General features: G+C 40.8%; 1 protein-coding gene and 1 long non-coding RNA gene across 2 annotated transcripts in view; one reads left to right on the top strand and one right to left on the bottom strand.

Moving 5' to 3' along the window:
* Positions 1–1382: 1382 nt before the first annotated feature.
* On the bottom strand, positions 1383–9296 carry LOC117797259. Its single transcript, XR_004622203.1, has 3 exons — positions 9224–9296; positions 4279–4328; positions 1383–1438 (listed from the first exon to the last, which is right to left on the bottom strand). It is a non-coding gene; the product is annotated as an uncharacterized LOC117797259 (long non-coding RNA).
* Positions 9297–9453: 157 nt separating this feature from the next.
* FBXO33 (F-box protein 33) overlaps positions 9454–11821 on the top strand; it is a 29245-nt gene continuing 26877 nt past the window's right edge. The window contains exon 1 of the mRNA XM_002916459.3: positions 9454–10314. Within this exon, the coding sequence (XP_002916505.3) occupies positions 9710–10314 (605 nt within the window). The 5' untranslated portion in view covers positions 9454–9709. The remainder of the gene's footprint in view (positions 10315–11821) is intronic.

Here is an 11821-nt window from a genome sequence, read left to right as displayed (position 1 = left end):
ATGTAACTACAGACAACAGTTTTATCAAATCCTTTGCTACTACATAATTCAGTTTAACATTTTTTCCAGCCTTCTATAATAGTTTTCTTGTTGACCAGCACCCAGTCCCAAAACAAATGATGCATATTTTAAATTTGTTACAGCAACACCCTACTTCTAGGTACCCATTTTTATATTAATCGGTTTTTTTATGCAAAACAAGCATGCACAAAATCTCAGTAGAATACATAAAATAAGCATATATTTCTCACTTAGGAATAAATTCTTTAGGTGAATTGAAGCAGCTCTGTTTCACGTTGTTGGTCAAGTTGACATCTTCTCCATGTCTCTCCATTTGGGTGTCAATGGTGGCCAAAAGATGACTGGAACATGTTTTATTATACAAAGGTTGGAAACTCCCTGGGTGGCAAATTAGAAACTCTTAACGTCTCTTAAGGCCTACACTCAACACTGGTGCACTGTCACTTCCCACATTCTCTTAGCCAAAACAAGTTAGTTGTTAAGACCAAGCCCAAAATCACTAATGGGGGTATGGGGGAAATTATACTCTTCCCATGACAGTGGATGAGAGAGAAGTGAGTAACTGCTGAACAGTTATCTAACCTGCCATAATCTACCCTCCTGTGCACAAGACTGTGAAGCTGTGCAGCAAAAGCTGATTAATCTAAGAATCAAGAGAAAAACTAAACTCATAATTAACTATCAAATATTAGTAGGAAGACTGGGAGAGATGGGGGAGTAATTAATTGAACTAAGTCTTCAAGTTTTATAAAAGGAAGTAGACAGGTGATGTTTAATCAATCAAGGAGTACAGGAAAAGCATGTAACTTAAAGTTACCTAAAAAACAAAACACCCAAATAGTTTTAAATGTTTGTTTCTGAGAGTAGGCCTGACAGCGGCAGGCAAGGGATGAGAAACTGTTGTTTTTCATCAAAAGTATTTTGTTGTTGTTGTTACCATATTACTTCAGTTAAGAAAAAAAAATATATATGAATTTTCTACTACAAACTTCTTGCCTGAAGGCTAGATTTTAGATATGTTAAAATCATCCTGTATATAAAGTAAATACCACAGAAGAAACTATCCTTCAAGAGAATGGAAAACGTACTATATTGTCCTTGTGGTATCAAAGTATGAGTTCCCCTCACCCCACTGCTCCCCCTTTAATATTCAATATAACTGAAGAAGTAGTTCGTATTCCTAACGAATCCAGTTAAGAGCTGACAAATGTTTATATTTAGAAATTTATTTGGGGGCGCCTGGGTGGCTCAGTCGTTAAGCGTCTGCCTTTGGCTCAGGGCGTGATCCTGGCGTTGTGAGATAGAGCCCCATGTCAGGCTCTTCCACTGGGAGACTGCTTCTTCCTCTCCCACTCCCCCTGCTTGTGTTCCCTCTTTCGCTGGCTGTCTCTCTCTCTGTCGAATGAATAAATAAAATCTTTGAAAAAAAAAAGAAAGAAAGAAATTTGCTATCATTGTGGTTTTTAAAAATTCTTAATTTGAAAAACGTTACTTATAAAATTTAATACTTACTACTCACAATATAAGGAATTGGCACAAATAGAATCCACTGAAGAATGTATTATACATATAACAAAAGGAAAGTAGAAAACAAGCACTAATATACTATATCATTTAGACAATAATTAACTCAGACTAGGGACAGAAAATATAGGTCATTCAGGTCAAGAATTCCAACCATGGCAGACGTCACAATCAAACGTGGCACTCTTCCCAGTAGAACAAGAGAACAATCTCAAAATCCAAAATCCTTAACACAGTACTCCTCAGCCTCTAAAACTGATTACAGTTGGCCTATCAAGTGAAACCCCTTTGCCCTCGAGCAAACTAAGACTCCAATTAATGTTATTGTATGAAAATATTCACTTCATTTCTCCTTTTCAGCTCCTAATAGGCTTAAGAGATTTTCCCAAAGCATTAAATATTAAATTCTGCAATGAGAATATTGCAGTAATTGAAAATGAAGTATACAGATCTTCATGACAAAGTCTTCACGAGTAGTCTTCAACTAGTATGACCTGGAAAAGTCTGGTGGGTATTCCAGGAGTAAGAAAACTATTTGAAGACCAGTCAATAACTATCTAAAAGATCAGTTATCGACAGAGGCCATTTTTGTTCAATACAGAGTTCATGGCATCTCGAGATAAAGTCACCGAACCATGTTACCCACTGTACTAGACAGATTTCAGAGTGATTGCTGGCCCACACCCTGTTCTGAAGAAAGCTTCCCCTCCTCAACCTTAATACCCACATCCATCCACAGAAAGCATCAGCACACTCCATCCTCCTAAATTCAGCTAACTGGACTAGGGCAGTGTGGGCATTAATTAATGGAAACCTCACTAAAACAGAGTCAGAGGTTCCCTGGAGGACTTCTCATGCCCTACCACTCATCATCAATTGCAAATTCAACAGAAAGAGATGGACCTTGCAGGTGGATATCACCTCATTGCCCCAGCAAGGGGAAAAAAGCCTTTCCTCCTCCATTGGCAACAGCCCAACCAATGAGAAACTGTCACAGCTCAGCCAATGAAAAGTCACTATATTTCAAACTCCCAGTTGATTACAATGGACTTTTTATTTATAACAGCCTTCCCAACTTCCCCTTTCCTCTACAGAGAGTGTTCCTCTCCTTTTTCAGGTCCTGCAATACAGTTTTGCCATAATTTGCTTGTCCTAGATTGCAATTCTCTGCTATTCTTGAATAAACCTATTGTTTGCTGGTAAAATAACTGGCAGTTTTATTTTTAAGGTTAACAACAGGAACACTTCGCTTTAATCAATAGGAATGCCACGAACTTTTTAGTATCCTATCTCCCAAAGATAACCCAGTCAGAGTCTCTCAAGAATTTCAGGTGGAGACAAAGGACAAATTTGCAAATGAAAGTGGATACTTGAAAGAGAAGACCTTGTAGACCAGTAAGGGCCAGGAGTTTGAGGCCCTCGGCAAATGAAAAAGCAAAGGAAGCCTACTGAAAAAAATGAGAGAGACCATCCAACTCAGAGATGAAGAGAGTAAGCTTAGTTCCTGTTTTTATTTCCCCATTCTAGTCCCTGGGAGGCTCAGGTATGCTCTGATATGTGTTTATGAATGTCCTCTAACTCCCTATAGTGCCCATTAAGAAAAAGAAAAAGAAAAAGAAAAAGAAAAAGAAAAAGAAAAAGAAAAAGAAAAAGAAAAAGAAAAAGAAAAAAAAGAAAAAGAAAGAAAGAAGAAAAAGAAAGAAAGAAAAAAGTTCCCCGATTACTTAAGCTACTTAAGCAACCAAAGTAACCCAATTAAAATGATTAGAGTGCTCCTTGAGTAATAGTCCTATGTACCCCATTGTGGGATACTACAATGTAAGCTGTACAACTCCAACTAAAATAATTAAAATCAGCCAGTTACTGATTTTAAAGAGAAGTCAAAGATCTCTATTGGTTGAATCAACTGCATCAAAAACAACAATACTTAATTTTTAACATATTTTTAGCAACAAAGGTACCTCTGAAAACACCCATCCTCTTGAATAAAGGCAAGAAATCAATAATGCTATAAAATACATACAATTAACCTATTTTTTCCCTTTTTTTTCCTTTAAATTCTAAAAGGTATGAATAAAAAAAAAAAAAAAAAAAAAAAAACCCAGCTATGGAAGTGGATTTAAAGCACAGGAATGAGCCAGCAGGCCTGTTATTAGAACACAAAGTGGCTCCAGCCCACATGTTAGGAGAGCTCTTAGGTAAAGAAGTTGTAACCTGGTATCCTAAGGTAACACGGTTTTATTTAGCCCACAGAATATTTCTAACGTGAATGAGCTAGCAATCAGGACATTTTATCTTTTAAAAAAATTAATATTTTAGTGTCTTCTGAAAATCTAGAAACTTTCAACTTTCCCAGTGGGGGGGGAAGCATCCTCTGGTACAGTCCTCTGCACTCACTATCACATTGCTCAGGACCCAATTCTCTCACTGCCTCTGTCTCTTTTAGAATATTATCTATCCTATGAACTCTGGGAAACAAACAGAGGGCTTCAGAGGGGAGGGAGGTGGGGGATTGGGATAGGCCAGTGATGGGTATCAAGGAGGGCACATATTGCATGGAGCACTGGGTATTATACACAAATAATGAATCATGGAACACTACATCAAAAACTAAGGATGTACTGTATGGTGACTAACATAACATAACAAAAATTAATTTAAAAAAAGAATATGATCTATCAATTCCTGCTTTGTTGATATAGATCTTCCAATTCACAAACTTGCTCAACAAACCTGTGAGTGGCTCAGTTAGAATCAGTTCTGATATCGGCAACATGGTGCACCTAGGGAAAAAAAAAAATTGATCCTTTGTCCTGAAGCCAGCTCACCAGGGCAGACTTTCCCTACCCTAAAGATAAATTCCCTTTAATCCTTCATTTCTTTTTCCTGTAATATGACCTCACTAGGAACCATTCCAATCCATCAGACAAGGATGGAAAGGAATCAGGTTCCCAATTCTATTTTCCCAGGAGGCTCCTGTGCCTCCAAGTAAATTTATGGATGCATGCTAAGAGAAAATTGGAAGGAAGTTATGTCATCTCTATTTGCCAACAGTATCTGAAACCCAAATCTTGTTCAGAAAAAAACATTTTTTCAGAAGATGTTTGCATAGGCAATTTGCACATTTATTGGTAATCTTGAGCATCTTTTCACGATGTAGCTAAAATAAAATCTGTCACGGGGTTTTTTCTGTTATAATATTGCAAATGATTAAGCACAATAAAAGTTATATTTTTATAACTACTGTTTGACAACTTGCCAAACAATAATGGATAAAAGGCTACAGGACAAATATATTTAATATCCTAATAACCTAAACAAGAAAAGGCACTAAGCATGGCATGGTAGAAAAGGAAGAATGTAAGAATACTAAATGTTTAATTTCTCTCCAAAAAAGCACATTAATACAAATTAAGATAACTTCATAAAACTTGAATCAATCATAATAAACATAGTAAGAAAAATGGAATAATCACTTGACCAACAACAGATCAGACCATATCAACCCACCAGGGCATATATCTATCTTGATGTTATAGTCTTATCCACCATTCGTTGCCTGGGTTTCAGATCCAAATAAGTATGGGTAGTTGCTATAGTGACAATATGCCACTTTTGGAACCAGGAGCTTAGTACTACTGAGTATTTATGAGCTTTATAACGTCAGTACTTCCTCCCACACTGAATCCTAGTTCAGACATTATAACTTCACAAAATGCAATTTCATTCTGCTGTTTAGAAGCCAATTTTGTTGGTTTATCAAAAAGTTTCTACTTTAGTGTACATAAATGTCAAGAGAAGTAATCTAACTTGTTAAATTAACATGCTAAGAATATACATACTCAATAAATATTTGATTAATGTTAAAGATGTTGGCTTAAGAAAATAAACAAACTGTATCCCATCATTGGAATTTACTGTTTTATTACGGTAACGAGGCAAGAATCATATCTTATTAATTCATGTCTCAGCTTATTTTCATTAATAATAGTATTACTACCATTCATCATTTAACATGAAAGTAAATAAATTTTTAAAAAAACTGAGAAGCTAATTTTTATAGAAGACTGATATATTTTTATTTCCCTTAGGTACAATTTCTAATAATTAAAAACTAAGTATTAGTGGTATCCAAGAAAAATGAAGTTTGTTTCTAGCAAAATGCTAAGAATAAGGAAAAATAACCTCAAATCAATCAGAGGATAACTCAAGATCGTCAAAAAGTCAGAGCCTGGAAACCCTCACCATTGCTTCTGGGAAGAAAAATAATACAATCACTTTGGAAAACAGTTTGACAGTGTCTCAAAAAGTTATACATGGAAGTACCATATAACCTACCACACACTTTCCTAGGTATCTACCCAAGAGAAATGAAAACAAAGTCTACAAAAGACTTGCACATGAATGTTCACAGAAACGTTATGTGTAACAGCCGAAATCTGGGAACTAAACGTCCAACTGGTGAATGGGTAGATTAAAAAAAAAAAAAAAATCTGTAAAATGGAAAACTATTCAGCAATAAAAAGGAATCGATTAATGACACATGCTACATCATGAATGAACCTCAAAAACATTAAGTAAAAGACACAAATCATATATGATTCTATCAATATGAAATGTTCGGAAAAGGCAAATATATAGAAACAGTGCATTAGTGGCTGTCTAAGAGTAAGAGTGGGAATTGGCTATAAATTGGCACAAGGTATCTTATTAAAGGGATGAAAATATTCTAAAACTGATTTACAGGGATGGCTGCACCATTTGGTAAAATTACTAAAAATCACTGACTTGTATACTTGAAATGAGGAATTTTATGATATGTAAAGTATGTCTACATAAGTTTTGTCCTCTCATTTAAGTCAGAGAATATCAGAGCTGCAGGGAACCTTGCCAAAACTCTATTTGTACGGACGGAGAAAATGAGGCCCAAAGATGTTAAGCAAATTGTTTAAATGTCACCTAGCTAGATCATAACAAAAGCAAAAAAGATCAAAATCTAGCCTCACTCTCCAACCCAGTACACAGTACAGTAACATCTACTAAAAATGCTCAAGGAGGGGCTCCTGGATGGCTCAGTCATTAAGCGTGTGCCTTCGGCTCATGCTGTGATCCCAGAGTCCTGGGATTGAGCCCCGCATTGGGCTCCCTGCTCTGCTGGGAGCCTGCTTCTTCCTCTCCCACTCCCCCTGCTTGTGTTCCCTTTCTAGCTGGCTGTCTCTCTGTAAAATAAATAAATAAAATCTTTAAAAAATAAATAAATAAATAATAAAAATGCTCAAGGAATTTTTTTTTTAAGATTTTATTTCTTTATGTGACAGAGAGACAGCCAGCGAGAGTGGGAACACAGCAGGGGAGTGGGAGAGGAAGAAGCAGGCTCCCAGTGGAGGAGCCCGACGTGGGACTCGATCCTGCAACGCCGGGATCACGCCCTGAGCCGAAGGCAGACGCTCAACGACGGTGCCACCCAGGCGCCCCAGGAATTTTTTATTATAATAATAATCACACAGAATTCTTTGAGAGGAGCTCTAGAAGCATCAAATGTGAGAATCAAAAATAACTAGGGGCACCTGGGTGGATCAGCAGATTTAACTTCTGACTCTTGATGTAGGCTCAGGTCCTGATCTCAGGTTTGAGATCAAGCCCCCCAATCGGGTCTGCACTTAGCATGGAGTCTGCTTGAAACTCCTTCCCTCTCCTTTGGCCCCTCCCCCTGCTGGCACTGTCTCTCTCTCTTTGCGTAAATAAATAAAATATTAAAAATAATTAATTAAATTATACCAGAAATCAATGAGTACGTGATATTCAAAAAAAATAAAAGCTAGAAAAACTCATTTGTCACTCTTTGAGGCCCTAAAATTACTTTCAAAATTGGTAATGAAAGAAAAAGAACTAAGCATTTTTTTTCTAACTTTCCAACAGCAGCTGTATTTTGGAGTCACTAAATGTTGCCAGTTTATAAAAGAAAGCTTCTACTATACAGAAGAATGCAAATTAATAAATACAGATGAAGTGAAAGAATTAGAAACTATCATTTTGCAACTCCTAATAAAATTATGATTCAGGCAAGAATTATCAATTATTACTAAGGGCATTAAGTTAGACTTTTTTAGGAAGCCAAATAACACCTTACAGATTACTTTGTTTTAATGAGAAAAACAAAACATAAATTTAGGAGAGAGATCAAGATGTCACCAACTTAATCAAGCCTTTAGCATTAATGTCCAGGTTTATTAGAAATTCAAGGACTAGAGAGATAAGCTAAACACCAAGAGAAAAACAGTCAAACAATTATAGAAGGGGAGATATTTTACAGGATAGTAAGTCTCCTCTCTTTAGCTAATCAGAGAGAAAAAAAAAATGTGTTGGGGGTGACTATTCTAGTTTACAGAGACTTGAAATACATAAACAAAAGCAAGTGTGGTCCTCAACTGGATTCTGGTTTGGATAAAACAGCTGTAAAGATTATTCGGGAGATAAATGGATAAATATGAAGACATAATATTAGATATCAGAATATTAGATAACATTAAGATGTTATTATTTAAAGTGATAATATTTTTGTTATATAGTTAAATATGCTTTTATGGAGATGCATACAGAAGGACTTAGTGGAATATCTAGAGGTCTACAGTTTACTTCAAAACACTTCAGTGAATTTAAGAATTAAAAAATTAAAATCCAAGTCTCAACTTCCTAATTCACTGCTGTTTCCATAAGTGCTCGTTAAAGTATTCATAAGATATAATAATAATTACATAGAACACTTGATGACAGAGGCTCAGAGCAGTGACCTACCATGAATGATACCTTTTTTTTCTTACAGGTACTTAGCTGATGAGAACTCACAGGTAACAACACGATATCGTTGGCCAACATGGTACGTGCAAAGCACCAAAAGCCATCAAAGTAGCATGAACGGTGAGTTTGGCCCTCAAAGAGCTAAAAATATCTAGAACAGCTTCTTGGTGTTTACTAAGAGAACAAGGCTGTTCCAAGATCATAGTTAAGGCTCTGAAGCGGCAGCCTCACTAAAGCAATTCTCAATTATTACATAAAATCACTTATTCCTTTCTGACTTCACCGCCCTTTACAACCAGTTAACTACTTCCCAAGTTGTGATCAAGTTAAGGGACACTGTTTTAAAATCCACCCTTCAAATTACGGGCGCCAAACTAAAGAAAACCTCTACCATAACCGTCAGCTTCTTTTCAACTAATGCCTTAAAATCTCAGAACCGGGAATTCAGAGCCTCCCTCAAATCAACCAGAGATGGAACTCATTTGCCTTTTCTTCCCTCTCTCCCTCAAAATCCAAAGGGTGGCGCTGTCCTCACTCCTTCCCCCCAGACCAGGTGTGCGCAGAGGTCATTTGCGCGGTCCGACCAGTGAAGAAGGTCCCCTTGCGGTCTCGGTCTGTGTTCTCGGCCGCCCGGCACCGCGCTTCTCCTCTCCCGACACAGCCCGTCCGAGTTATCCCGCGCGTCCGCCCTCTCCCTCTCCTTAGTAGCTCTCTTTCACAAACTCTTAACTCTAGGCGGGTGGGTCCGCCCAGAAACACGGTCCATGCTGACACTTTGGCTCTGAGTCCTCGGCCCAGCAACTGAGAAACTTCGAGACCCCTCGCACTGACCCGAGTTCCGCCACTGTCACCGCCTGAACGTCCAAATTAACTGACTTACACTCTTATTGGGACTCAACCGCCACTAGGAGACGGGACGAGCCGCCTAGCGCCGGCACCAACCGGGCTTCCCGCCCCGCCCCGCCGGCCTGCGTGCGTCAAAAGTCACGTGCCGCGTCTCCCTTCCCTACCGGCAACCGGGCGCTCCCCTCTTCCGGAAGTCGCCCTCCTCCTCGCAGGGCTCCTCCCACCATCGGTGACGTCAAACTCAGCTTATACCACTGCTCTGCCTCCGCCTCCAAGCGCGGGGAGGTGTGCTGTTTCTTTGCGATAAATCCTGCCGCTTCCTGGGCGCTAAACATTACCAGCGAGGGTTTTGAAGTTACTAATTATGTACGCCTTGGACTCGCGTGAGTACAGTTTAAGGGGCCAGAAGCTGGCTATCTAGAAGCCACCCCCTCAGAGACCGTCCCCCCCTCTGCAACTTCTGCTGTACTTGGTTCCGCCAAGACCCACGACGGTTCCGCCCCCTTCTTCCTTGTCATTGATGTTGTTGTTCTTGTCAGTGCCGCATCCCCGACCGCCGGGAGCTCGAACCCGAGCGGGGGCCGCCCGGGTGGCGCGGTGGCGGCGGCAGCGGCTGCGGCTGCAGCAGCTGCGACGGCTGGGGCTGCTCCGTGGACTGCGGGGGCGGCCGGGGGCTGGCAGCCGGGGCCGGGGCCGGATGGCTCTGTGCGGGCAGGCGGCAGGCGCCGCGTCGCTGCCCAGCGAGCTGATCGTGCACATCTTCTCTTTCCTGCCCGCGCCCGACCGGCTGCGGGCCTCAGCTTCCTGCTCGCACTGGCGCGAATGCCTCTTCTACCCTGCTCTTTGGCCCCAGCTCCGCATCTGCCTCCGCGTCTCCCCCGCGGAGCAGCCTCGGCTCGAATTCCTCATGCGCAAGTGCGGCTGGTTCGTGCGAGAGCTGCGTGTTGAGTTCGCCGCCGAGAATTACCTGAGCGGTGGCGGCGGCCCGGGCGACGGAGGCGGCGCGGACACAGGGACTGGCGGGGAAGAAGTCGAGGCCCTGCAGCTCTCAACCCGTTGGCTGGAAGTGCTGCGCACCTACTTAGAGCTGGTGCTGTGCGTGCTGGTCAGCATCCGGAACAACAGGTAGGCTCATCATGGACCCTCCATCCATCCTCCTTTCCCCTCTCCCCTTCTCCCGGGGCGCCTTGTTGCTTCCTGCCTCTCACCCCGAAATAGATTCAGTGCGGATACGCCCGGCCGGATTTAGCGTTGCTTTCTTCAGTGACTGCGGGTGTCAGTTCCAATCCGGCGATTTCCTTGAGGCGGGAGGGCATAACGGGACTCATCATAATACTTTATAAATAGTGATGGACTTGGTGTTTTGTCAGACACCACTCCTGGCGCCTTTCAGGCACTGTCTCATTCATCCGCTCTGTGGCCCTGGGATGAAGCTGACAGGCGCTGTCATTCTTCATTTTAGAGATGAGAGAGCTAAAGCTTGGTGGGGTGGGGGGAGGCCTGTGAGTCTTGAGAGAAACAAAACATAACCTGGTTTTTCTGAATCTGAACCTGTCCATTCAGAATAGTTCGTGGTGGGGAAAGAAGTAGGTATGCTACTAGTGTCTCATAGAGTTACAAGACTCTCCTTAAAAGAAATCTTTGACAGCCATTTTCTTACCAGGAATAGTTTTCATTAACTGGGCCAGGCACAAAGAGTAGGAGGAGTGTTTGCTAAAGGGATGGGGGAAGAGCCTGATCATCAGGGTTGGAAGTCCCTCCCCTTGCACCTCCAGACTCAAGTTGTCCCCAGTGATTCGCCTGAAAGTAGCACAGTACAGCTTCGTGTTTGTGTGTGCTGGGGGGAACTGCCCAATGTCTGCAAAGAGTAAACACGTTAACTGTCCTGGTTTTGCATCAGGACTTTATTGTAATTCTGGGACTAACTTCCTATGTTCTGACCTATTATCTTTATCAACATTTTCCTTTATTTATCGTCCTCTCCAAAATCCTATTAAACTTTTTGTATCTGGATGTGCTAACTAACCTTACAATTAAACTGTGAGTCGGAAAAAAGTTCGAAACTTCTAAAAGGAGCAACTTATATGGTAATAATAGTTTAGCAGTTTACAAGTACACTATCTTATTTGATCCTTTCAGTGACCCTGTGAGTTAGGCAAGGCAGCTATTATCCCTATTTTATAGAAAGGAAACTGACACTTAACAGGGTCAAGTGATGTACACGTTGTCATACAGCATCATTTTTCTACAAGAGCAGTGTCCTTCCTTTTGCAATAAATACATTATGATGAACATCATGCATTATATTGAACAGGGTTGAGAGAAGGTACTGATTTAATATAAATTCTGTATCTGAATCAAAAGAGTGAGAGATAAGCACGTAGCTCCAAGTTGTACCTGGAGGACGGCTCCACCATTCCAGTGGCCTGTGTATTTCCCCAACTTTTCACACCAAGCCATTCCATTTTCGTACTTTGCTTGTATGTAGCAAGAGAGGCTGTTTGAAGCTCTAAATTGGAGACTCTCAGAGACTCTCTAGAGGACCAAATAACCCAGAGTTTAAAAGATTCAGAGTCACTGAGCACTTAAAACTACTGATGAGACCAAGAGTGGGAGTGAATTCTGTGAGTAC

Source organism: Ailuropoda melanoleuca, chromosome 20 (genome assembly GCF_002007445.2).
Source record: "Ailuropoda melanoleuca isolate Jingjing chromosome 20, ASM200744v2, whole genome shotgun sequence".
Lineage (NCBI taxonomy): Eukaryota > Metazoa > Chordata > Mammalia > Carnivora > Ursidae > Ailuropoda > Ailuropoda melanoleuca.
Note: the sequence above shows the minus strand (reverse complement) of the source record. Positions and strands in the feature narration are given on the sequence as shown.